Source organism: Scleropages formosus, chromosome 14 (assembly GCF_900964775.1).
Source record: "Scleropages formosus chromosome 14, fSclFor1.1, whole genome shotgun sequence".
NCBI classification, from domain to species: domain Eukaryota; kingdom Metazoa; phylum Chordata; class Actinopteri; order Osteoglossiformes; family Osteoglossidae; genus Scleropages; species Scleropages formosus.
The window spans coordinates 20,525,308-20,552,141 of record NC_041819.1 but is presented as its reverse complement, the minus strand read 5'-3'; the positions used below and the strand labels follow the sequence as shown (position 1 = coordinate 20,552,141).

The 26,834-nt window shown below is 44.9% G+C and overlaps 1 protein-coding gene across 6 annotated transcripts; it reads right to left on the bottom strand.

Moving 5' to 3' along the window:
- Positions 1-82: 82 nt before the first annotated feature.
- On the bottom strand, positions 83-26,834 carry LOC108928982 (ensconsin-like). Of its 6 annotated transcripts, XM_029257805.1 has the most exons (19): positions 24,184-24,353; positions 23,605-23,667; positions 19,372-19,482; positions 18,280-18,360; positions 17,754-17,917; positions 16,856-16,958; positions 13,807-13,896; positions 11,243-11,371; positions 10,525-10,643; positions 9,423-9,565; positions 8,998-9,233; positions 6,726-6,861; positions 6,422-6,602; positions 6,206-6,310; positions 6,041-6,094; positions 5,466-5,520; positions 5,197-5,377; positions 4,802-5,008; positions 83-3,558 (listed from the first exon to the last, which is right to left on the bottom strand). In XM_029257805.1, the coding sequence occupies exons 1-18, from the start codon at positions 24,191-24,193 to the stop codon at positions 4,825-4,827; spliced, it is 2,145 nt and encodes a 714-aa protein (XP_029113638.1). In that variant the 5' UTR covers positions 24,194-24,353; the 3' UTR covers positions 83-3,558; positions 4,802-4,824. The 6 variants fall into 6 exon arrangements, with proteins under 6 accessions (XP_029113638.1, XP_018598747.2, XP_018598750.2 ...); XM_018743231.2 differs by lacking the exons at positions 23,605-23,667; positions 24,184-24,353 and adding an exon at positions 26,747-26,834; XM_018743234.2 differs by lacking the exons at positions 11,243-11,371; positions 23,605-23,667; positions 24,184-24,353 and adding an exon at positions 26,747-26,834.

Here is a 26,834-nt window from a genome sequence, read left to right as displayed (position 1 = left end):
TTTAATGACCATGGAATTAAAAATAATTGCTAATTAAACTGCTGGTATCCCTGCCAACTTAAGTGCACCAAGCCTGCGCAAGTGAATCCTTTTAATTTTTGTTTACTGTCAGCTAATTGCAAGCTTGTCAAAGAGCTGTCTTCATCTCTTTTCCACTTATATAATTCAATTGTGCAGTTTTACATGCTGATCATTTACCAATTTGCTTCTGTAGACAATTTATCTAGTCCCTAGAGGCACTCTTAGTGCAGAATATTAATCTGCAATAACCTTTCTGCTGCAGAGAATGTGTCCCCAACAGTAACAGCAGTGCAATGTAGGGGTCACAAGCATCACAATCATTAATACATTGGATTTCCTTGATGACATTCTAATATCTGGCATGTGATGTTTGTGTGCTTCTTATACTCGATGCTGAAACCTGGAAGCAGCTCAGAAAATGCGCTCCTTTGTCATGCATCTTCTCATATACCAACTGTCAATCATTTCTCACCTCTATCAATAGTGTATTTACAGCATTTACAATGAAACCTGCAATCCAGCTGAAGAAATAAAAGGTGGTTATAAAGAAAGGTGTCCATGTTGAGCTGCGCTTTGATATTTCCTCCAATAAGGTACAATTTCCACAACTTGTCATATGGCTCTTTATTTTGCAAACATTTAAACATTTCATTTCCTTCAGTACACCAATATATTTTACAAAGGCTGTGTTTCAGCATGTGCAAAGCTCAAGACTGGGCCAGTTGTGTTCGGGGTCCTGGCTGGGCACAATGATTGTCGTGGCCGAAATATGCACATTTTCTAAAGATGCATTTAGTTACCGAAATAAACCACATCAACCACATCCTATTCACAACCTAAGGCACTGCTATACCTACAACTGTGGAGGCGGAGATTAAACACCAGTGCTGTACTGACACACACACACGGACAGAAATACAGATGTGTCCGCTTCAGCCGTGGCAGCGAGTGTATGGCAGGCCTTGTCCCCGATGGGATGCGTTGACTGAATCAGGAAATAGCAACGGTTATAGCTATGAACAAGAATAAACAGTTCAACAGATCGCTGCCTTTAGCAGATTTCTCACTGAACCTGAAGCAAAGACTCAACATGCTGGTCAGCTAGAAACACTGACAAAGATGGCTAATGAAAACTTGAACTTCGAAAGAGGCAACATGACACTTTGCATGAAGTTCGCTTCTGTCCACCGCGGCCCCACAATTCCCTATTTTAATAGCTCTGATATTGACCTGGTCCCATTTTAAACAGCACTATGACTCAGTATAATTCAGAAAATGCTTTTTCAAATGGGAGGATTAGGGGGGGAAAAAAAAAAAAAAAAAATTCAGCCCACAGGACAAGACAGTAAAGCTTTTATCATCCATATTCTGCAAGGAACTGCACCACAAACTTATGAAAAGATTTACTGCCATATATTGCAAAGAGTCCAGATTCATGGGTGAAAAATCATTTGCTGGAGACGATGCTCACGGATCGATGAACATCTACGATAAAACTACAGGAGCATTCCACCGTTGTCCATGCAGTCCGCAACAGACACGTCCCTTCAGCGTTTGGGACAGGCATTCCCTTCACAATCGCACTACAATAAAATATGCATTACACCGTAACAACTGCTGATGAAGGTTCTTAGTTCCCAGTTTTAAGTTGACTCAATTCAAGCTTAGTATCTTTTTCTAATTAAAGGTGCCATTCTTAATATATGGAGAATAGGTGTCCTCAGTATACAGCACAATGAGAATATGAGGAACAAACTTTTGCTAATCGTTCTTTCCCGATGTGTCGGATGAAGCAGGCAAACAAGCCCATGTATATAAGTATGTTTGATCTTCAGCTGTGGAAGAAAACGGAAGAGCAGAACTGCACTGCTCAGTCCGGAGCACCGGAGGGAACAAATGTGGCATCGATTTTACTAGGTTAGGTGGGAATCAAAACGTACACACCGCTACGCAATATTATCAGACCACAGGGAGGACAGGAGGAGCTGCCGAGTAAATCTGTAGATAGGAGATTTGTGCCTAAAATCCTTTCCACGCAAGGGTGACGGTGGCAATAAGTTTAAAATGAACAATTCCGATAGGAAAGTGGGTGACTGGAGGTGCACAGTGACCGCAGACAACCATCTTCCCAAGTGACTGTTCTAATACTGATTACGATACTTTAATATGAAGGAAAATACCTTAACCTATAAATACAGAAACAAGCAGCTAAATTTTCCCACCCTCAGAAAAAATTAAATTGTGTAACAGGAATGAAAACTGACTTGGTCTAGATACTTTGTCAGTGCAAACATACGTATAGAAAAAGCAAAATGCAGATGTGTAAACAGTATTTTGACACTACGTAATGCGGTAAGTGGGACAGATTGACAGTTTGCCCTCGTAGGACTTGCAGCCTTGAAATTTGTGCACGTGACTCAGTAAAGGACAACACTGAACAGTGAACACAAAAAAAACTGACTGCAGCTGTTAATATTACTTTATTGACCATTATTGCTAAGCTACATATCCAAACCTCAAACGCTACCTTCTGTTGGGTTGCGTTCTCTTTCAAACGCATTGTGTCTATAAACGGAAATAAAGATTTTCTATAAAATTCCAACAATCTACAGGGAAAAACTAAGGGAGCAGTGAAAAACAATCCAAGGACCAGTGACGGACTATCATTTAAAGTCATTACTCTCCTAAAGTGCACCAAATTCCTCCTTCGGTTTACTGGAACGGAGGGAGGTCAGTCCGAAGTCCTCAGCCTTCACACTTCGTAGGAAAATTGAGAAGAAAACCAGCCCCCTTTGCCTGTGCAGTTAAAGAAACACCCCGTGAGGAGACCGTGCCCAGGACCTCCAGTATTTACCGCACACCGTGTGATTTCTACAAGCACCACCCGCAGCGGAGCCCTAGCAGACCACACGCAGCCGGAACCAGTAAGGTTTCCACCAACCGACTATAAAGGAGCATCTCACTGAGGATCTGATGCCACCTTGGTGTTACACATCTATGATTTCACAAATTTAAAAACAATGCGGCTGTAAAAAGAATAAATAAGCGTATTAGGACATTTATGAGAAGAGGCTTTGATCGAGCACAGGCCTAATCCTTCTCAATGTTCACGTCTCAATTCACCCACTTGGAAAAGACTCCCTCGAGTGTTCTTCCACCGACAAGCCTTCCCCCAAAAATGATCACGTCAGTAGAAAACTAAACAAATGGCACATCTGAATAAATTACAACAAATACAGCAATGATACAAAATATTGCAAATAATAAAAAAAAAAGACATAAAAGTTTATATTAGGATGTAACAAAAATGTAAGACCATTGAAGGAACATTTTTCCCTGAAGATCGATAATTTTCAGAGGTGCAAAACGATGCATTTGCATTGCTCCTTTCGTTTCCTGCTGACATCGGGTTGCCTTCCTCTCCTCTTCTCTCCCTGTCAGTCAGTCCTGGTGAAGCAGCTTAATGAAGGGCCTTTGGATTGCAGTGACCCTGCAGTGCAATAGTCAAAGCCCAGCAGAGGCAACAGGCTCACATCTCTGGGGGAGGCAGAAAGGAGAGAGCACTCAGGTCAACAGAACCATGTAGAGGTTCCCGTGTTTCCTCCTTCTTCGTATCATTTAGTTCTACAGTTTATACATCATCAAAAACCCTAAATGACACTAAAGGAAACGTAAATCGATTAACAGATTGAATAAATATTCACTTAGCTGATGCTCTTCTCCAAAATATCAGGTTTGTAGACTAAACTACTGCAGAAAAGTCAAGTACTTTTATCAAGTGATCTACAGCAGAAAAAAGGATCTGGATTCCAGATATTACAGATGACAGCTGTAACAACTGTACTATTAACAGACTTGTGCACACTAGCATTCAAAAATCTGAAATCAGACACTTCCATGTTTTTGGGGGGGGAAAAAAAAAAAAAAAAAAAAGATTCATCAAGGTAACAGCAAACTGATTTAAAAATAAAAACCAGGACATTTAATGTTGCAAATGACTATTACTGCTTGAAATGTCTGGTTTATAATTCATTATTCACATATGACCCAGGTCTATTGTTTTACGAGATGGTTATCCCAGGCGTCAGGTTGCTGAACTGAGGATCTTATACACAGGTGTCCACTACTGTCTTGAGAGAAGATGACAAACTGGATGTAACCAGGATAGAAAAACAAGCTGAAGTCTGTAGCTTGAGAAGCAGATGCCTTACAGGTCGTCAGCTGACTGCTTCCTTCAACTGTACACCCCAAATACCAGTGTCATCTGCAGAATCATCTGTCCATAATACACTTTTCCACTCATCCACCATCTGTTCTTTTGTCCATTTTTACCTTGTTTTATTTGCCAGTTTTAAATATGGCTTTTCCTTGTCCTCTATGTCGCACGGTGGTCCAAGAGAAACGCTATTTCACGCCTACATGTTCTAAACATATTGTGGGAGTGACGAAGTTGACTGAGGCCAGCGTCCCGGTGTCATTTTCACTGTTCCAGATGACACCAGTATTTGGCATGTACTATTTAAGGACGTAAATAGTTGCTTTCTTGAACAGAATGAGTTTCATCTACACTAAGAATTAAAGATTTCTTTAAAAGTATGTCAGTTTTTCTATGAATCACTTTAATAATTTTTCTAATGACATAAGAGGGACAGCCCTATTTGTGTATAAAGAGGAATGTCAAACAGCGCACCATTCTGTCAGGTACGGGGTAATATGTAAAGCTGCCTTGAATTTATTTAGTATCAAGCTAAATAATTACAATACAGTGGGTGCTACTCACCAGACAGAGCCTCTCTGTGCTAACTAGGGTGCAGCAGTATCTGCATCGATCAGGTCATGTCCCTCTGCCCCAGCAATTGACTGAGCCTTGGGGTGCACAGGCTGATCAATGAGCTCCTCAAAGTTCCAAGATCCCACCCTGCACTTGACGCCTGGCAGTAAAGCGTCGCTGGGCTCCTTCTCCCCCACTCGGGCCTTGGGCATCGAGCTAAAGACAGAGGAACATGGTAAAGAGGCAGGGCAGAGTCTAGAGACTTCATGGTGTCCGCTGACAGCGTTTCTCGACAGATATAAAAATATCTGGTAATTTAACACCTTTACTGTCACAATAACAAATCTGAACTCAAATGCTGGCTGACCGGCCAGGTTTGGCCTCTTTACCACAATGACTGTTACCTAATGGCCACCTCTTCCTCGCCCGAGTCCTCCTTGGTGCTCATCTCCACCTTCTCATTTACATTCACTGCAGGCTGCACCTGCATTGCCAAAGGCTCCTCAGCAGGGTGGTCACACCTCTCTGCATCCTGCTGAAGCTCCTGCTCCTCAGCACGGTACTCTACCTCTTTCAGTCTCTGTTCTGTGCGCATGCACACACACACAGAGCTTGTAAGTATACAGTCACATGTGAGAGAAAGAACATCACGTTATCTACTTCCTCATGTTACCTTTTGCCTTGCCGTCTTCCTCCTCTGTCTCATCAAGCATGCCCTTCTCATCCCGCTGAAGGACAGCACACAAACAAGGGTTACAGAAAGCAGAACATAGCAGTTAAGGTCATACTTGTACTCTTGTAACCTGAAGGTTGTTGGCTCAACTCCCACTGCTTACTATTGCACTGAATATAAAACTGCCCCCATGTCCTCCAACAAATGCATAAGGTGCACATTTGCCATTGGGTATGTTTCGTTGAATAAAATCTCAGCTAAGTGACAATGATAATTAAACCTCATTTAATCCAAAACTAAAATGAGGCACAAACATATGGAAATTTTTTTTAAACCAACAACAGAAGTCAGTCAGTCAAAGACAGTCAATACTGTACTGAGAAAATACAAATTTGAGTTGGGGATTAACTTTTGAGATGGAGTACAAATCCACTGAAGAGAATCACAGAACAAAATGTGAAAGAAAAACTTAATTTACATAAACGAACACTGAAGATCCCACAAGCCGTACACTGCTAAAGAGCATAGTGTGAAACGAGAGAAAAAAAAAAAAAAAAAAACCCTTTAACATTCACCTTAGAATCACTTTGGTCAGTTTTTCGTGTCCTCTTCATAATTTCTTCAATTCTCTTTTTAAAAAAAAAAAAAAAAAAAAAAAAAAAAAAAAAGATTAAGTTGCAACTCAGCTGAGGTGAAGGCCACTGAAGCGGGGAAATTGAGTGAGATGCTCAGACCGCTACCTTCCTCCTCTCCATCCGCTCCTGCTGGTTCCTCTGCATGATCCTCTCACGCTCCTGCCTTTGTTTCTCGGCCTCCTCCTGGGCCCGAGCCTCGGCCTCCTCACGCTGTGAACAATGTTCCAGCTGTCACTCCCCGAAAAGGCCGACCGAAATGAGGCAGCTGCAAATTACAGCAACATGAGCTTTTAACACGTCAGCCTGGACCTGGTGTCTCACCTCCCTCTGCAGCTCCGCTTGTCTGGCCATCTCCTCTGCCTCGAGCCTCTGCCTCTCCTCCTGCGCAAGGTGCAATCGCTCCTCCTCGAGCCTCTTCCTCTCCTCTGCTCTCCTGCGCTCCTCCTCCAGGCGCTGAACCCTCTGCTCTTCCGCTAGCCGCTCCTCTTCTTCCTTCCTTAGCCTGTCAAACACGATTATGTCTGCTGATCTTACTGGCAGACACACAGCTCTTTACTAGTCCCACCATGAGCCAGGTGGTTTATAAACCATCAGCCCTCGGCTTTCCACCTCTCTTCCTCCTCACCTCTCCTCCTCCTCTCTCTGGACTCGGAGCTGCTCCTCTCTCTCTTTCTGCTCCCGGGCGAGTCGTCGGTTCTCCGACAAGATCCTGGCAGCTTCCTCGGCTGATGTGGAGCCTGCTATGACTTTTGCACTGCTGTCTGGAGAGGTGCAAGCAAGCGAAAGTATTTCATCACTCAAAATGGGCACAAGTGAACGTAAAGATGCATTTGTAAAATTAATTAATAGCAAGTTAATCACAGCGGCAAGTGAACTGAAGAGCTGCAGGTTTAACCTTGATCGCACACTTTTGTACGATACTCACCTGTTCCAGTATCTTATTAGTACTTTGCTCTTTGCTCTGTTGTGCAATTTCCTTTGGAATCCAACATCTGTCCTTCCTTTTTCGTGGTTTACATATCATTTAACCAATCCACAACTGAATTAACAAAAGTGCAAAGAGCTTCAGATACAAACATGATTAAAGTGGTCCAGTACCATGGTTTCAGCTGTTGTACAGGACAGAAGTAGATGTCTATAGAAAAAGTGTGCTGGCACACCATGGCTGTGTGATGCAAATTTACAGAGCCGTTAGGAAACCAGGAAAGAAGTCGGTGGAACGGCGGCCAGAAGGCTACAAGAGCAAAGCAACACCCTTCTGGCTTTGCTGGTGTAAAAGCATTGCACAGTACCACAATTCTAGCAGCAGAGGGAGCTAGAAATCAAAGCACAGGTTGTTGGGTGACAAAAGGGTAAATGAAGGGAAGAGGGCCGGGTTTGACTCACGGGAAGATGTAGTCCAACATGCACCAGCCTCCGCTGCAGGAGACTACAGCAGAGCCAGGAGGAGGACCTGACAGCTGGATTCAGAGCATCGCTCGCAATGAATCCATGCAGTTCAGTATACTTGTGTACTTTAACCTTGTGTCCATCACTGGCTGATAAACAAAAGATGGTCTGCTGTGTGGATGGCGCATGAACCATCTCATGCAAACCACATCAGACTGAATATTTACATCAACCTGGGCTCATATTCCTAGAGGAATGCAGTTAGGTCAAGAAAATGCAAACAAGGAGACTGATCCATCCATCAGTAACCACTTGTCCGGTACAGGGTTGCGGTGGTCTAGAGGCCATACTGCAAACAGGATGCGGGGCAGGTACACCTTGAACAGAACACCCGTCCATCGCAGGGCAATGGCACAACTCATTCACTCTCACACGAGACGGGCAATTTAGATTCAACGGCTCGCCGAAACATGTTTGGACCGTGGGAAGAACCCAGAGCACCTGGTGGAAAGCCACAGAAATATGTGAACATGCAAGGTCCGCACAAACTGACGTACATAACACGTCTCAACGCACAGCTCAGAAGCTGCGAGGAACCAATGCTGACTGCTGTGCAGAGAGCACAGTGTCTGAGCCAAACTAGAGCACCTGCACATACTACTCTATGGATCAGTGTGTATCAAGTTCAGCTTTGAAGGATACCAAGGTGTTTGCTTTCTAATGTTTTCAGACTGAATGTGACTGACTCTTTTCAAAGACACCCGACTCAGTTTCTCCACTCAGGCCCTTTTCCCTGCAGCCGAGCAGATTAAGTGACACAATTCGCTGCTTGGTTTTACTTCCAGCAGACCTGGGACTGGTGTAGCAGTCCGATCTGCACTTCTTCTAAAGCTTCATTGTCCTTTTTTTGGACATGAGAAACCCAATATACTGCAGTTATCACCTACTGTGGTGTTAAACCCTCAACCCAGATCTGTCTGTGCCATCTGGGTAAAGTCCCTGCACAGGAAGAACCTTCCAGATCTCTAGTTGAGGAAAAAAAAGGCAACAAGCAGGGGGGGTTCTGACTCAGTCTGTATGTTCTTCCTATCTCTGCATGGGCCCCCTGGTGCTCTGGTTTCCTGACACACTCCAAATAATTGTTTCAGGTGGAGAGGTGACTCTAAACTGCCCTTAGTGTGTGCTCATGTGAGTCAGAGGGTGTGTATTACTGCCCTGCGACTGCCTGCTACAGTGTCCAGGGTGTACCCATATCCTGTGCCACCAGGACAGAATCCAGAACACTGTCGGTGATCGAAAGAGGAAACGCATTCAAACCCCTTTTTGGGGTGTTTTCACATAAATGCTAAATTAGGAACGTAAACACCTTTATTGTAGAAGCCTTCTGTAGGAGAAACTGGTACACGTCCTCTGCTGTATCCTAGGTACAATTGTATGTAATGGGATGTAATCTCATCTAATGACCTGTAGTGAGAGATACAATTATTCTAGGACACTAGGAAGCTCACCATCTTTGGTCTTGGTACTAGAAGCTGCGCCTGCTGCAGCTGTCTCCTGGGAGTGAGCGAGTAGGGGCTGCACAGGGGAGCTCTCCTTTGGCTTGGTCTCCCGCTTTCGGAGAGCAGGAGGTCCTGTGGGTGTGAGGGCGGGCCGCTGGATGGGAGGGGGCTTGGCGTTGGGCTGCGGGGAGGGGGGGCGCTGCTTGGTCACAGTAGGCGATGGGGGCCGGGAGCGTGAAGCCGGCCTAATTTGGGGGGAATCAAGACCGATTAATATTTGTCAGATTTCACAGGTAGTTTGTCAGTGGTGGGAAAAACAAATCCCTGGATGCATCATTAAAAAATGCTGAACCTCAGACATGTAGGAAAGAACAGCACAGAACAAATATTTCAGCATCGTGGCTTATCGCCCTACTTGGTTCTGGAAATCGTACTTTGCTGGTGCAGGGGATGACGGTCTCCTGTTGGCGCCTGATGCTGCAGGTGCAGGGGAGGGCGAACGGCGGCCTGGTAGCGTGGAGGGAGAAGCTGGACGTTTGGTTCCTGGTGATGAGAACCGTTTCTCCTTCACAGTTTTCTGTGTCAACGCATGTGTGTGAGAAAAAGGGAAAACGGGCCTGGTTATACCATCATTACTGAATACAAGGACCCAGTCATTCATCTAAAAAGAGACTTCAGTCAACTCCCACATGCTGCTTTAATGCAGCTGTCTACATAAACACATAATGAAAAGCCAGGGGTCTTCCTACTCCTGGATCACAGGTAAATAGGCATTTCAAGAAGGAGCACAGTAAACAGGTTTTCACCATGAGCCTCACTTAGGTGGAGAGACTCCAAACTCACAAGCACACTGGCACATGCTAAAATGAACCACTCGCATACCAGCATTCACACACAGCCCGATTCCTCCTGTTCGTCGGTAACAATGACTCCTCTCCACAACACAAGGTGTCATCCTGGGTCAACCACGGAACTGACACTGAATCACCGTGCTGGATACATTTTTCCACATCATAAACGCTTACCGGAGGAACACTCTTCATCACTTAACGGAAATACGTTTATGTTCCATAAATAGACTGAACTAGACATCCAGGCAGGTCCATGATAACCATCTGTCTGTCAGATCTGTTTTTAAAAACTGCAGCGTAGATTCCCGGTGAGCTCGTGGCTGTGACCAGTTACTGAAGTGCTCACAATGACCCCCCTCCCCCAGCCTTCCCTCTTTGCACCCAAAGAGGAAGGGCAGGAGCTCACAGCAGGCCTGCTGAGCAGGTTCCTGAAAGAAGCTGGCACCGTTTGCTTTACTGTGTCACTGTACATTTCAAACCCCCACCCCCTCGGTGAATATCAGACCATAGATCGTGTGTGCTGCATATACATTACTGTTGGGAATAGACCACTACTACGACATTCAGATATTGTACCAAAAAAAGGAGGGGGGAGGAACCCATATTGCACCTCACAGTAGAGTACAACATTAAGCGATATCAGTTTGGTGCAAGTAAAGCATCCTCTGTAGACACCTGGGCTCACCTGTGAACTGTCAGGTCCCCTTGTTGAAGGCAGGGCTGCGGGGGTCGTTAGGGGCTTCTGGCGGTCACTGCTGCGGCTGCGGAGTGGTCGGCGAGCCGAGGGCAGGGAGCTGACCAAAGCTGAAAGAGTATAAAGATGTTCAGGCATAAGTCATGACACCATGTTGCGGAAGGAGGGGGGCAGGGGGTACCAGAGCTAATTGAACAAGGCTGAAGCACAGATCAGCAGGAGGGGCAGCAAGGAGATGGTGGTATGCAAGACTGTAATAACAGGGGGGGCTGAGCAAGACAGATTTATGCTGAGGCTCTCAGAACTACGCAACACCACGCTAATGTCCTGCAGAATTCCAAACCCAACCAGCCGAAGCACCTCACGTACAGCGTCTGCGAGGACCCGACTTGCAGGACAAACCACCCATTTAGCTCAAGTTACAGGATTTGAAGTCAACGTCTACACATGCAGGAGTGCATAACAGTACTGCACCGTGTGTGCACAAATGTAGTCAAGCCCAACAGAGCTTGCATACGTTAGCGTGTGCAAAGATCTAGCCTGTGATAACGTGTGCATCCAGGCCCAAGCTGCATCACCACGGCACGACAGAAGCGCCTCCAGTCACACCGCTGGGGAAGAAATCACAGCAGCCTCAGCAGAAGCAAAGGGCACCAGGACAGAGGCAGGATTGACACCACCTGGGCCTTCCGGGGCTGGTGCCCGTTACCTTGGGAGCCGGTTGCCAATGCTGACAGGGCGGCGGCAGCACTCCTGCTCCTAGCTATGGAGGCCTGGGTGGGAGTGAGCAGGCGGTTCAGGGTGCAGCCGTTTGCGAGTGCAGCCAGGGGGCGCCCCGCTGCCCCACCCAAAACAAACCAGACAGGAGAAAAACAAGAAGGAAAACACAAGGTGGGATGTCCATGTTATTCAAATCAACAGGCTGATGCTGGGGGGGTCAACAGGAGGAATGGAACTATGAGACATTAATGGACAACAAAAGTTCATGTGAAACATTCAGGAGAAGCTGGAGGTTAATGGGGTCATTTTAGCACAGATCAGAAGCAGTAAATAGAGAAAGTGAGTAAGTTAAATAAAGATGAGGGAACCCTATGAGAACAAAATGACTGAACACCACTGGACTTGATCAAACTGCAAGGAGAAAGATTAATGCAATTTGGTTCAGGTATGAAGTAAACCACTCAAAGCATATTGCAAGTTCCTGCTGCCACATGGAGCCGATTCTACTTCGCTATATTATATTTCAGAGCTAGAATCAGAACGAGGACATAAAATGCTAAGAAATAAAACCAAATTAGATGAGTAAACACAGCTCACAGCTTCTAGGCTTTAAAACTTTTGATTAATGGAGTCTGTTACACTCCCACGTATGAAAAACAGGCTGCATTTAAGCCCAACACAAAGGCCAATCCCCTCTGCTACAATCCCATGTGCAGTGATATACAGAGATGAAGTCATAGTTCAGCCACTTGGTGAAGGGCTGGAATCTGAGCCCTGGGGTGTTAAGCACCACTGATGACCTGCATTGGGAAAGAAGGTCCTCTGCTCCAGGTTCACCACCCAGTAACCAGCTGGAACTAGAAACAACAAAAACCCCCTACCAGCATCACTGAAGTGCTGCTCTCACCACTGTCTGCAAATGCCAGGAATGAAATAATTAACAGGAATGCTCATACACATGGACAAGGGTTCTTAACACCAAATTGAACACTAAGCAAAAATTTTTCATTGAAAAACATTTGGGAGAGAAAAAAAAAATGTTATATTTCATTCCTGCATTCCTAGCAAAGCTGAACCCTGCACTCCTGGAAAAAAGCTGATTACAGAGAATTTTACCCTAAGGCAACCATGCATATAAGGGCAGTTCAAATTCAAGAGGAGCTCAATGCAAAAGGAGGCAAAGAATAAAGACAGATACAAGTGTTTAAAGGCATTTGAGATATGTGGTTTAAAATGACCACTTTTAAGGGTTTGCTGAAATTCACAGGCAATTCCTATACAGAATGTTACACAAAAGCCATACTGTGATAAGACACCAGTGAAAAGATACAAGGCAAATGTAAATATAGACATAATACATTTCCACAGATAAATGTGTAGCGCCATCATTATATGCTCTAGGAGCCTCTTTAGAGCTGGTATACTTTTCCCAGCTCAAGATTAGATCCTGGGTTTAACAAGTGTCAGATGGAAATCTGAGATGCACATTGGGGTGTTCTTGCACAGAGAGAGGGGCAAGGGAGATGTCCATGAGTCCCTTGAGGTCTCAGTGATTCTCCACAAGCTTCCAGTGATTGTCGCTAAGCCATTTTTTCGTTATTCTGTGTGTCACAAGCAGGTGGGAGATGGAGCCCAAACACACACTGGAGAAATGTCCCAAGATGTGGGACAACCACCACGAATATCCTTCGTCCCCCTTGCCAGCTTGGGAGTCAGCGAAAGAGGGGAACTTCTTGCTATGAAGACAGTCTACAAACAGGACAGTGCCCAGGTGAGCTGGAGTGGGGCTGCTGTTCAGTGTACCAGCTCATAAAAAATAAGAGAAAATTAACTTTGAAAGGGGCCAGCAGGGAGTGGAGCTGACAGCTGAGAAAGGAAAGTGGTCTGAAAGACACAGTGTATTAGGACTGGAAATGGGGGGGGGAAATAAGCCAACATGTTTCAGTGCTGCTGGCCCCTAAATATTAGTTGAGACTCGCAGAAAAGGGCAAGAATATTGAATACGATATGGAGAAAACAGGCTGGACATTAAAAGGAGTCAGTTCATGGTCTGCAACAAAAGAGTAACGCGAGGCAGTCTTGTTAAGAGGAAAAAGAAGTGGAAAATCCAGAGAGGAAAGTTGAGATGTTCAACCAGTCATTAAAGAAAGGCCTTAAATCAGCAAGCAAAATTGCTCACAGAAGCATGTAGAGCCAGCAGTGCCAGAAGGAAGGCATTTGTGCATAAATGATACAAACCTGGACATGCTACGTAAGTGCGATGTGTTTAACAACCCAGAGAAAAGCGCACCACTAACACAGACCCCAACTGCACTGAAACAGAAATGAAGGCAGTCAAAGCAACGTGGGCAATGGATGAAATGTGACTCGATCTTATGCTGAATCACAGCATTCAGGGCTCCATGCTGGCCCTCTTTATGACCGACTGGGTACCAGCATCCAAACCACTTTTTGGAAACAATGCCACATATCAATATGTCAACAAAACCAGGACATGTGGGAGGAAAGTTTTCGCAGCTTCAGAGGGGGGCAGGAGGCAGGCAGACTACTCACTCTTGTCTGGGGAATTGAGAAGGGAGGCCGAGGATGAGGACAGATGCTTGCTGACCACGGGATCAGCCTGCTGCTTCAAACGTTTGTCCACTGAAGGTGTGGGAAAACAAGAGGTGGTGGGGATTAGGTTAGGGGCAGGGAAAACTTCAGCACACCTGGTTGCTTACATGATGACAGAATAAAAATTCCATTCCTCTTCAGATCCAACACACCTGAACTTTGATGTATGAATTCATACTTAGTACAACAGTAAAGTTCATTGAAGAGGGGGAGGGGAAAAAAAAAATCCTTCACTCAACCTTCACATTTTATCTCATTTTGGAAAAATGAAACTGGTTTTCCTTGCATGAGTGCAGTTGGTGAAAATCTGCTATTCACAAAGGAATATGCTGTGAAAGCGGTGTAAAATAAAATTACCATTAATTACAATGGGGACAAACAACACAACGCTGATCTGCAGAAGTTCTCCAAACATGCACATCCATTTTTCTCTCCAAAAGCACAAAAACCCTGTCTTTTTATTTAAAAAAAAAAAAAAAAAAAAAAAAAAAAAAAAAAAAAAAAAAAAAAAAAAAGTGTTATTTTGTCTGTTCTCTTTCCCTCCCATTCTTTATCCTACTGTCCCCCCCCCCCTTTTATTTTGTTGCTTTATTCTTCAGTTCTGAGGGGCAAAATGGTGCAGCAGGTACCTCATAGTTCCTGGGCTATGGGTTCATATCCAGCTTAGTTTGTGCTGAGCTTGCATGTCCTGTGGACTTTCTCCCACAATTTGAAGACATGCATTTTGATTGAATTTCCCTGTGTGCGCACATGTGAGAGAACAAGTATGCAATTGGCATGGACTAGGGCCCCATCCAGGGACTAGTCTGTGGCAATCGCACATTTTCTCTCTCAGAGAAGGGGGGGAACAGAAAGCCGGGGAATGAAGGATTCTTTGTTGTACCTTGGTGAATAAGGGTATCAATTTCTGTTAAAAACATGAAAATTTGAATGCTACTGGGAAATAATCTTTATTTGAACATTATGAAGCAATTCTGCTACTTGCTCAATGATTCCTCTGTGATGAGCCATTTACAGAATATCATTTGGTATAGAAGTATAATAAATCAAAGAAATGTGTAATGATACTGCCTTTCAACAGAATTCTGTGTGTTTTATCACTTTGAGTTAAGTGATAGGTAAGGCTTTCCCTTTTCAGCTTACAGCACTTTAAACATTTTTGCTTTACAGCTCATTATTATTATGAATGATACAGAGCATCAAGATCTGTAGCTTGCAAGCAGCTACTAAAATAGACATGATTACACCCCCAATATGAGGGGGGAGGCTGCTTGCCTTGTGTTGTGCTTGATGCCACCAAGACACCCATAAAATCTCTGTTCTGGTAAACTGTTTCTCTGGTCTATAATGCAAATTTTACAAAACAAACCAAATTTGTTTGCAAGTCTGCATTATAGTAAAAGAAAAACTGAAGAACGAGTGTAAGTGCTGTCACTGAGTTCTGTTGAACTCAACTACCTGCCTGGTTTTCATGGAAAGCAAGGGTATGGAAGTATTTACCATTGCCTTCTATGCATTTCTGTAGCCTGCAAACATTGGGATATCATGCAAACTCCACTCAACCTGGGCTAGATTTGAACCTACTGCCAAATTCACAACTCAGGCACTATAAGATGGTGGCGTTATATGAAGGAAACCTGTAAATATTGCCATTATTAAGTTGCTATTTGCATTCAAAACACATGAATAAGTTAAAGTAAATTTAAAACCATGCCTCTGGGTGAACAATGATCTACATAACATGTAGAAGTACTGATGTACTTTTCAAATGCAGGTACTCCAACATATGCCTGATAAGCACTGTTCGAGATTCCATTATCAGCACCTAAGAGCATTTTTAAGCCAATATCTGCAGAAAGAGTGCAGTTTCTCCTGCACAGCACTCCATTTAAAGCATCCTAATCTCGTAAAGTGCACCATCATTTACATCTTATAGCTCACAATTTAGTGAATTAATGGAAAACTTCATTGATTCTGAAATCCTCTGCCATTCATTGCTGCTTGTAATCCACATCATTTCACTAGCAAAGATAAAAAAAGGCCTGTTAGTGAAAGCACCCTGAAAGATAAATCGAGTTAAAAAGGAAAAACTGCTTTGGCATGCAATGGTGACTTGTGATCCAAACATGAACACAAAAAAGTTAAAATGACAAGAAAAGGTTTTAGAAAATGCTGACATGGGATGAGCTGAAAATGCACATAGTGACAACAAGGGAAACATGACAGATCTATATACTCTTAGTGAAGAAGTGAAATAGAGGGTGAAGAAGTGGGAGGGTATCGTGCTGGGAGGGAACTTGCATCAACCAGCACACCTTGGGGCATCCCTTTCTTCTGAGGCTTGTCTGGAGAGCAGGGGGAGACAACTATAGCTACAGCAGGGTCAGGAACACCTGCGGGGAAAGACGCTGGGCTGAAGACAGAAGGGAAATGGCCAGCTCCGTGTGTCTGAACATGTCTGTGTGTGAATTGTATAAGAGCAGCTGTAATGTACAATTGCCCCAAGCGCGCACTCGCCAGTGCACCTTAGTCAATTTCCATAGCTCCTGCGGAACAACAGTTGTTCAAGCTCCCAGAGGGCCTGCTTGCTCATCTGAGTGAAGTAGCCTTCACTAAAAAAAAAAAAAAATACCTGCACTGCCAGACATTAACAAATGAAAGACTCCTTTGTTCACACTTTAGCGAAAAGTATCAGTCATCTTCGGTTGAGGCAGAGCTTTGCATAAACTGCATCTGACTATCAGACAAGGCCTGCACCTCGAAATCATTCAGATACCTACATAAGACACTAAAAAAAGGTAAAATATTCCACAGTGTTCTTTTAAGAGACAACTTAGAAAATGAACAGAGTGCCTAAACTGGCTTGTGAAAGGAGGATGATCAGTCAGTTTTATAAGGCTACATGCACACAAAGGCACACGATATAGACAGGGCCCCGGACCAGAGAGTCCGAGGACGGCCAAGTGGCAAGCGCAGTAAAGGGCCTTACCGGAATCAACATTCACTCCTCCCCCCCAGGACCACCTCTTCTGCCTCTGGTCCAGCCGTTGGCCGCGTTCCATCGCTCGCCGCAGTACAGCTTCGTAGTGCTCCTGAAGAAGGCGGGTGGACGCAGACAGACACACAGAAGCACACAAAAGCAAAAACAACAACATTAAAAACATGGAGAAGTGAGGTGAATATTAGAACTCTGTGTAAAGCCCTCTTTCTTCAGCAGCCTGACAGCAATATTGCAGCCCAAGTCATATACATACACACAGGCTTAGGAACCCAGCACACTTGCCAATCCTCAACAGCCCTACTAAAACATCTCAATAATGGTACACCACCACAGATGTGCCACAAAGGGTACTCTCCATTTAATACACAATGCCAGCCAAAACTTTGAGTATGCTTGCTGGAGACTAAAAATTTTCTTCACAAAGCATAATGTCAGGAAACAAGCTGCAATGTCTTTCCAACTCTTCTACAGCAATTCCCAGAGGTGCAATACACTTGTGGGTTGCTTCACATTCACTCTTCTGTCCTGTTCATCACATACAAGTACTGTATACTTGGGCAACCTATACTATTTTTTTACTGGTACTATGTACTAAAAGTGAACTATGCTTATAATATACAATTAACACTAAATGATCAACTGACAAACAAGAAAATGGAAAAGGGACAAAAGGGAAACCCAGTAACACTGATAACACCAAAGCAAAGCCTAAAATGTTTTCAGTCAGCTGTTTATCACTTGACATGAGTCCAGTACATGTAATTACAGGAATATCCCCAGCTGGTGTTAATAGGCTCATGCCCACATCTTGTAGATAACCACCTCTAGATAATTCTATAATACTTCAGTCAGCTGTATTCGTACGGTACAGTCCCAAAGCGCCCACCTTTTCTTCCTCCTGCCTCTGTCGCCTCTTTTCCTCTACAGCAGATCGCCGCTGTTCCTCCTTCCGGCGCTGCTCCTCCAGCTTCCTCTGTCGCTCCTCCATTTGCTGCTCGTATTGCGCCCGAGATTTCCGCTCGCGCTCCAGGGCCTGGGACTCCCGGGCAGCTGCACCAGAGGGTGGTGGTGGTGGAGGAGGAGGAGGAGGAGGAGAAGAAGAAGAAGAAACCAGTGGATGGCACCAGAGTACACAAACAGGGAACAAGCATGATGCTAGGTTTGTAGACATGGCAACCAGCACATGTAAACCACAGACAGAAAGCCACATGCAGCTGCAGAAAGACAAGACACTCAGATTGTCTTCCACAGCATTGAGAAGCTAGGAGGTTAGGAAAATGGAACAACATGGTCTATAAGCAGAGATGAGCTGAGGATCTCCATGGGCAAAGAGCAGCATGACTTGGTGTTTGATTTGATCCTTCCTGTCTCCCTCCCTGCTGCTAGGATGACAGCTGAAGGTGACAGTTTACCTTGTTGTTTCTCCTGCTCCTCTCTCCTCTCCTTTGCTACTCTGAGTCTGTCGTCTACTTTTAGGGTTGCTCCATCAATGACTGCAAACACGCAAAGCACAAGTTCAGGGTCATCCTGTAAAGTCATCACCGCCCCATTGCCACAGCTATATTTGGCATTACAATCACTGTGATAATCATTACTGCAAAACTGTAAATTGACTTAAGGGTCTTTTTTTAAACCTAGGAAGCCACTGGCTCTTGACCACCAAGAGGTTCTCTTCCCTCGCCTTTCGGTGGGGAGTTTTGTTCCTTTGCTCCATGGCCAGTTGACTCACTTAAAGCTTTAATAATTACATAGCTATTGTAGTAATTTAATGTATAGCCAGCCTTTTATTTACAGTATGCCTGTGATCCCTTGTTCAGCGCTCTGTGACAAGTGCTCTATAAAAATAAACTGAACGAATGACTCCTTTACACCATGTGGTTGATAATAAATTAAGATTATGGGTTACTTCACTGTAATCCTGATAAGTACCCCAGAGTGTGCTGGTGGTCTGACTAACACACTTCAGCTATATTTACTACTACAACAGGGTCATGAACTTCCCAGTTGTTCAAACTCAGTCTGTAAATTAAAAACTCAGTTAAATACCATCTCTTAAAAGCACTCCAAAGCAGCAATAATCAGAGGTACTTTACTGTGTCATATCTGTAACCAATTGTTCATCCAGGCACTAATATCTCTAATACAGGGCAAGATAACCACTAAAACTTGGTCATTAAAACTACCAAAACACAGTGGCATTACCTAAGAGGAGAGAACAGCAAAAACCTTCTCTTACACACACAAGCTGGGACAGAGACATTCCTGTTCTACCGGTTGCCTCATATCACCCCTTGGACCTTAACCCTCAGGTTAAGCTGAATTAAAGCAACACAGCAAAAGGAGGAGTACTAATTGTATTAGCAGCATCATGCCGTTAGTCACTATGCATAAGCACATTAGTGGCAATTGTGCTAATGTCCTGCACGCGTGAGACATGTGCAGCGCAGCAGAAGGTGCTGGTTGGCCGATCAGTGGGGTGCCAGCAGAGCACAGGTGGGCATTACCTGGCCGGGCCACAGGGCTCTTGCTGCCGCTGGCTGGGTCGGGTGATGCTGCCACAGGGCTGGTCCTGGCCTGACTGCGTCGATCCTCTGCCTGCGCCTGCGCAGCTGCAGCTGGATGAAGGAAGCAGCAGAGGAAGTCAAAAACTGTTTTTCTATATAGACAGGCTGGTGGAATTTGAATTTGTCCTATTTATATTTAGATGTGCTACAGCAGCTTGTTTCTACTGTTGGTGGGCTTTTCACCTGGAAGATGAAAGGTGTCCTGGTTTTAAAGTTATAAACCAACTTTAAAATTTAAAGGCCCGGCCACCCCTCTGACACCAAGACTACTTCCCGGTTTAGGATGGTGCCTAATAACACTGTGCCCTCAATCTTATTTCAGCTTCCCTGCTAACTGCACCTGCATGCTTCCCAACCTCACTGCAAACAGGACCATCTAGATTTCTTGCTTTACGCCGCACCCTCCCAGTTCCAGAAGAGGAAGCTGTTCTCCGACCCATCTTGCAGTTTACAGCTCCCTAAGCTGCCTCCCTCTCTTCCCAGCATGTCTGCAAAGGTCCTGTTTTCCAGCTTGGGATAATTACAATGAACTCCTCAGGAAGGGGACTGGAGGCTACAAAGGCATTCAGCCCTTTTGGCTTTGTGTTGTTTCCGGGGCACGGCTATGAGAACAACCAGACGCGCACACACATGCGCTTAAAGTGCATGCACAGGATATCTGCCTGCGATCAAACAGAGAAACTCAATCAGGGCCGTGATGAGGGATATAATGGCTGACCAACTTTTAAATTTTTATCTGGATGGTGGCAAGGTGAGAAATCTGGATCAAATGTCTCTTTATTCCGGCCCCAAAGGGGCTGAGAATCACTCTCAACCTTTTAATTATAGCAGCACAACAACAGAACCCTCAATCAAAAACACAAGAAAGTCAAAGCAGGGTTTTAAGTTAAGAAAAGTGTGTCTGTAGGGAAGAGACTAAACTAGAGCAGTACTTTTCACAGCCAGCTAGATTTTAAGGAAAGGATGGAAGAAAACGGGGATGTGATGAAAGCAGCAGTCTCCCAGTAACAGGCTGGTGTTGAGCCCTGTTCAAAAACAAGATGCATATAAAACTAGGAAAATGGGCTTGTTGGAGCAGCCATCATTGCACTTCCCGTAAAATTGTTGTCTTTCATTAAATTAATACAAAGGTTACATATTCAAGAAAACCCATTCAAATGCAACTATGTTTCAAGTACTTCTGCATTAATTTAGTTTATGCTTTTGACCAAAATGACAATGTTTCACATGAATGAATGAATTGATTTTTCCATTGCAAGGCAAAGGCTCTAACCACTGGGCCTCCCAGGAACCGTATGTACCCTCCATAATGTGTTTTATATCCACATTTACATCATTGTCCTGAGATGACTAACATTAATGATAGGCTGACTTTTCCATCTATAAACTTACAATGTATCAGAATGACTTCCATTACGGAAAACGTGCAAGAATACGGAAGTAAACACGACAAAATTACTACAATTTACTAAACACTTTTCCCCCTTGTTGCTTAAAGACAGGACCGTTGTCTTTCACTTAAGGACAGTCCGGGAATTTGCAGCAAACAATTTGAAAATGCCCTCAAGCAACTCATTAGACCTCAACACACCAAGATCCATTTGGACATTTAAACAAGGACAAGACAGGAAGTGCAGTTTTAGGGACTAATTCTCTCAGGCAGGACTTGCAAATTGTTTGGTACAGATATCCTGCTCCTGGATGACGGCAGCACTGAAGCAAGCTTTCCCCTAATATGATCAGTTATTTATATTTGACAGCTAAGGAAAATTCCCTAAACGCCCATGCGCGCACGCGCACACACACAAAACCATATCATACAGTTTTCACTAACCGATGGCTATGAATGCTTCACAGTCCTCCTTAGACCAGTCAGCCATCCAAAAGCTCTGGTCAAAGAGCAATAATCAATGATTTTAGTCTGTACAACTAGGATGTACAGCTCAATAGGCAGCACAGTGGGGTGCCGTACAGTTCCTGGGCTGTGGGTTCAAATACGGCTCAGCCTGCGGCATTCGCACGTTCTCCCCATGTTTGTGTGGGCTGCCTCTGGGTGCTCTGGTTTCTGGTTTACAGCCAATGTGACTTCAGCCCATTCTGTCGGGCAGGGAGATTTCCTGAGACCAACAGTACAGAACACTGGGCAGCTGGCAGGCAGTCTGCTGCAGCCAAAGTGAAGGATGCTGTGGCAAAGAACACTGCAGAACAGAAAGCAAAGAGCATCAAGCTGTGCTTGACCATTAACACTCTAGTCAAGTTACATATGCCTTCAGTTGTGTGTACATGCAGTCTCTCCATCATATTCAAAACAGTATTTCTTATTTTAAATATTACGTCACATTTCAGTATAATGTGACTCATGTTCTTACCATATATACTTCCTGCATGACTAACTGCTGAAGTTGAGTTATGATGTTTCAGGGAAAGGGGAGAAGAAGGGTACACCCTGAACTGAACCCAGCATGTTCACATCCATTAAATATGCCCTACACAGTTACAGCAGGTGACACGGAGGCAGGGAGCCAAGTACCAACATGCCAGCGCGGGGAAAAGAAACTCATTTTCCATGCCATGGTGTTGCCTGGAGTCACACAGTAGTAACCAATTCATACCCAAAGCGAGTGTTTGAAAGACCTACGTTTGGCCCCTTGGAGAGCATACCGCAGGTGGCCGGGAGCCCCGGAAGGCCAGCGAACGGATGGCCAGAAAAAGGCAACGAAGCTGAAGAGGTCCATGGGCAGAGAAAGTCAAGCTTACTCACATGCCTTCGCATCCCCCAACTGGGAGTAAGGATGCGTCTATAGAGCCAGAGAAGCGCGTGTTCTCTGTGCCAAGCGCAAAGACTCTTCAGGCTGCAACCACATTGTGTGAAAGTTGCTTTATCAAGGTGTGCTGCTATTTGACATTATTTGAGGTGGGCACTGGTATGACTGATGGCAGGCCTGCTGCATGTGCAAACACTGCCTGAGTCACGCTCTCCTCTGGCCTGTTGTTCCAAGACGGACAGGCCTTTACTGAATTCTGCATGCAAACTGGTGGCAAGAACAATGACCCCGGAGCAAAGGCCTCCACAACGGAAAATGAGAAGCACGGTTTGCCCATAGCAACTCTTCATTTAACACACACAGTAGATACGCTTTCACTGTCCATATGCGGACTAGTTATTTTGCTCGAGAAGAACGGGAATATACAACTGATGCTGCATGACTAATACCAGCAACATCAGCATTTTGCCCATATCAGACTGAAGAATCGATTTGCACGTGGTTCACCTCGGCAGATGGTAACTGCAGGCTTCAGTAATATTTCTAGATCATTTGTAGTTTAAGAGGCAGAAGCGTGGCATCGTAAGCGCTGATCAGTTGCTAGGGTGCATCTCCTAATATAAACCATCAGTCACATCCTTGCTCAGTCAATTCAAATGCCTCCATCGCAAGCAATGTGACAACTGGTCTTTCTGTTGTAACCGTGGAGTCATAGATCCATTGCCCAGTTGTAAGTGTTAATGCTCAGCGTGCACATTTCCACCTGGTGTCAGTGAGCAAAGGGGAATGAAATAGATGATCTCCAGCAGCGCCCTATTTCCCTACACCTCCGCTGCTGCGTATCCACGGGCTCTCGCATCCCCAGGTAGATAAGTCTAATGAAAAACGAATGTCAGACCACCTCAGCTAACCACTTCCTGGACCAAACTTACCCTGCTAGTAACCCTGATGAAACGACACCAAAGGCTTGTGTCAATGCTTATTATCGATAGCTGCCTCAACCGCACTGAATCAGCATCAACCATCAAACACAAACAGACAAATTAAATGATCCATTTAAAGGGGGGGAAAAAAAATGACTCGCAAAATTAAAATGAACAATTCTGAGAAAATATGGACTTAAGCTTATTAAAACCATATGGCCCGCATCTCAATCGAGATTAACCGGATGAAGAGAAAAAAGATGCTTGCTCCTCTTTTAAAATAAAGCTGCGAGATGCATATAACAGCAGCCATGTCATAAGCTGCATGACTCCAGCGGTACTCCAGCAGATAATCTCTCACGGCAAACAGCAGCAATGCAGCAGCAGGCGCATACCCAGCTCAATGCAGCCAGGTTTAAATCAATTGAAAAAAAGCACATGCTAATAGTAACGGAACCAGAAGGCACACAGGGGTAAACACATACATGGATGGAGCTGGGAGTGACCGCAGCTGCCGGGCTGGACAGTGATGTTCTCCGCAATCGGCACTGAGGCAGAAGCAGGACCAGGACAGGCTGAGACCGAGCAGGAGGACTTGAAGGACTCTGCAGTTGTCTTCGCTCCGACAGGCAGGATTCTTGTGCATGCGCATACTCATGCTCTCTCTCTCTCTCTCTCTCTCTCTCTCTCTCTCCCCCACACACACACACACACACACACACACACACACAGCAGATCTGTGCAGGATTACTGGGCACCCATTCACACAGCAGTAAGGCTGTGCTATCTGAGGCGCTGTGGAAATAACAGCCCACAAACTACCCCTGGTACGGTACTTCCAAAGACAAACCCTTTAGGTGATGTAAAGGGAAAGGGGGGGGGGGGGGTCATCCACTGGCCTCCTTGTAACCACATTTCTGGCTCCTTTAACGCATTCTTTCTGACCTTGAAATGTGCGGAAGCACATATTTTAGAGCCTGAAAGTCAGGAAACGAGCCTATTGAGGATTACAGTTTAAAAACTGGCATATTCTCCTGGAAAACTTCCAAATTAGTGCCACTTACTTATTAACATTAGCAGTGTCTATGAACACACACGTCGTCTCAAAACCGACATCGTGAATTCCCTAACCCGCTTACTAACAAAACACACGCGCATATACCGTACATACTATATATTGTTGTACAGTATAAGTGCACATAAACGTATATTTGTCTGTGGTGTTAAAGCAGAAAACAACGCGTTGTCACAGGAATAAGAGGGAGTCAAAGTCTCGCCACCGTGCGCCGCGTGACCGAGCGGCAACTGAGGCAGCCAATGAGCGCTCGAAACCGGCAGCCTCGCGCTGTCTCCGTCGGCGACGTCACGGCACCCTAACGTCAGTCGAGCGCCTGGCGTGCGCGCGCCCCGTGAGAACTTCGCAATGAATTCGTCACCGAGACACAGAGAAGGAGGCGTTTGTTCGGCGAACGTAACGTCGCAACAGATTTTTCCCCACATAAATACCGTACTTTATAAGAATAAAGGACTTTTCTTACAGTGTCAGTTTAAACATGTGGCGTGTTAACCAAATTCGGCCAGTGGCGTGGGGGATAAAAATTGATAAAATAATCTGAGGTCACGCACAAGCAAACGTTATTCTCGTCCTTGTTTGAGGCAGAATATATTTCCTGCGGTAGAACTGTTTGGGGCGATTTTATTACCAAAACATATTTAATGTCTTTCGACAGCGGGTTTCACTGAACAGCTATTTTTATTACAGCAGCAGGACGAGGGGATTCGCACCACCAGCGCCTTAGACTGCAAGGAAACCGCCCGCCGAACAGGACATTACTACTTACTGCCCCAATTGGCAATTAACTTCTAACTTGCGTGTCTGTTCAGTATATGGCGAGTTTACCTGCCTTTGATACAGGTATCCCCCGCTTCCCGAAAGTTCGCTTTACGCCACGTCGCTTTTCCCCAAAGACCAATATTGTTAGTACCCGTTTTCGCTAACAGAAAGAAATCCGAGGAGGATTTTCCCTTTTACGAAAAAGACAAGCGAATAGCGGTCAGCGTGTGTTTAGCAGCGAACCGTTATAAGCAGCGCGCACCCCGAGCAGCGAGAGTGGCGCCGCCAAACTGCTTCGCCGGGAACTACACTCGGCATCAAGCCGCCATAGCTTTGAACCGTTTCATTCTGTGGGCATCTGCGCTTTATCTCGATTTATTTTGCGCATCCGCTAGCAAGACGTGTCCTGAGGTATCAGAAAAACCTAAGAACCCATTATTCCTGCTTTTACTATACGTTAGTGTCATTCATTTATGTGTTAGTGGTAGGTTTTTTTTTTTTTTTGGGGGGGGGGGGGGGGGGGGTTTGGGAACGCACAAAAAAAAATCCTAGATAACTTAATTGCTTTTTCGCTTTACGCCATTTCGACTTACGAAGGGTTTCATAGGGACGCTCTACTTTCGGAAAGCGGGGGAAACCTGTACATGATGCATTACGACTCGCAGGATTCCCCGATCCAAGAGAGCACCTCTCCCAGCGAAAACTGCCTTCGCATGGATTCCCCTCAGCGACACTCGGATGGGGCGCAACACCTCTCTTTTTGGGCGTGTAGAAGACAGTGAGGGACCAAAACTGTAGTTCTGGGTACTGGTTCTGTTACTCAATCCAGCAGCGCTCTTCTCAGCCCCCGTCCGAGTGAGATGTTCGTTACAGCAAAGCAAATCAAATGAGCCCAGATTCACTTCGGGTTCATCATCCAGTGGACAGTAGTATAATACTCAAAATAAATATGCAATTAACAGCCCTTCTGCTTCAAGTATAAAAACCCACACGCATTAGGTATGACTGCAGTAAGAGCTCTTTACGTTTGAAAGCTGGGGCTTCTTTCCAATACAAAGGAAATTTCACACCCTTCCATGGTACCACACCAGTATCCGTGTAGCTGTGCAGTGCGTGCAGACAACACCGAGTTATTAAAAGCATTAATTAATTAGATGCATTTTCTTATTGCAGTCAAACAAAAAGGAAGCAGTAAAAAAAAAAAAAAAAAAGGCTGTTTTGCAACGCTTAGACATCAACATTTGTCAACGAATAGATAAGTTTCACACACGGAAAGTTTGTTTGCGCGCCGGTAATTCAATTACAATAGAAAAACAGATTTGTATCGTTTCCAAATTTTACATCCAGGCTTACGAGCTCAGCTTGTGAGAAAACTGATACTTAGTTATTACTAACAAGCCTATATCGGACAGAGATCTCCATCATTTTTGCAGCTGCAGATGTTTGTCCGAAACCCAACAAACAGGACAATTAGGGGCAAACTTTTAGGTGAAAGTAAGTATTTCTCTTTGAAGTTTGAAGCAGAAACTAAAGACAACAAAACAAACTCAAGTGAACGGCGTAGTTTCCTTAACCGGTGCACCCCAGAGCAGCAGCAGAGGGGTATGATATCACTCATCCCCAGTCCAGCTCATCATCATCTTGATCTTCATCACCACCATCACTCCGGAGAAAAAGAGTTCACAAACAACACTGTCTTTCTTTGCACTGACAAATTCCGACATCGGGTGAACTACAAGTAGCTTTAAATTTAAAACGCACGAACGGTCGGTCGGTCAGGAGCATTTTCTCACCCATCTGCGCTCGCATTGCCTTCACAGATGTTGCCCCCTCCGCCATCTTCGGCTGACTCCCCCCTGCTCGCGCCCACATACGGGTGCG

What these genes read in the sequence shown, in the direction of transcription:
- LOC108928982 (XM_018743231.2), bottom strand. Translation starts at nt 26,825, where the DNA reads ATGTGGGCGCGAGCAGGGGGGAGTCAGCCGAAGATGGCGGAGGGGGCA. An exon ending in AGCGGATGGAGAGGAGGAAG is followed by an intron (nt 6,095 to 6,205) that starts GTAGCGGTCTGA and finishes TTTTTTAAAAAG; the next exon opens with AGAATTGAAGAAATTATGAA. An exon ending in GAGGAAGAGGTGGCCATTAG is followed by an intron (nt 5,009 to 5,196) that starts GTAACAGTCATT and finishes CTCTGTCTTTAG; the next exon opens with CTCGATGCCCAAGGCCCGAG.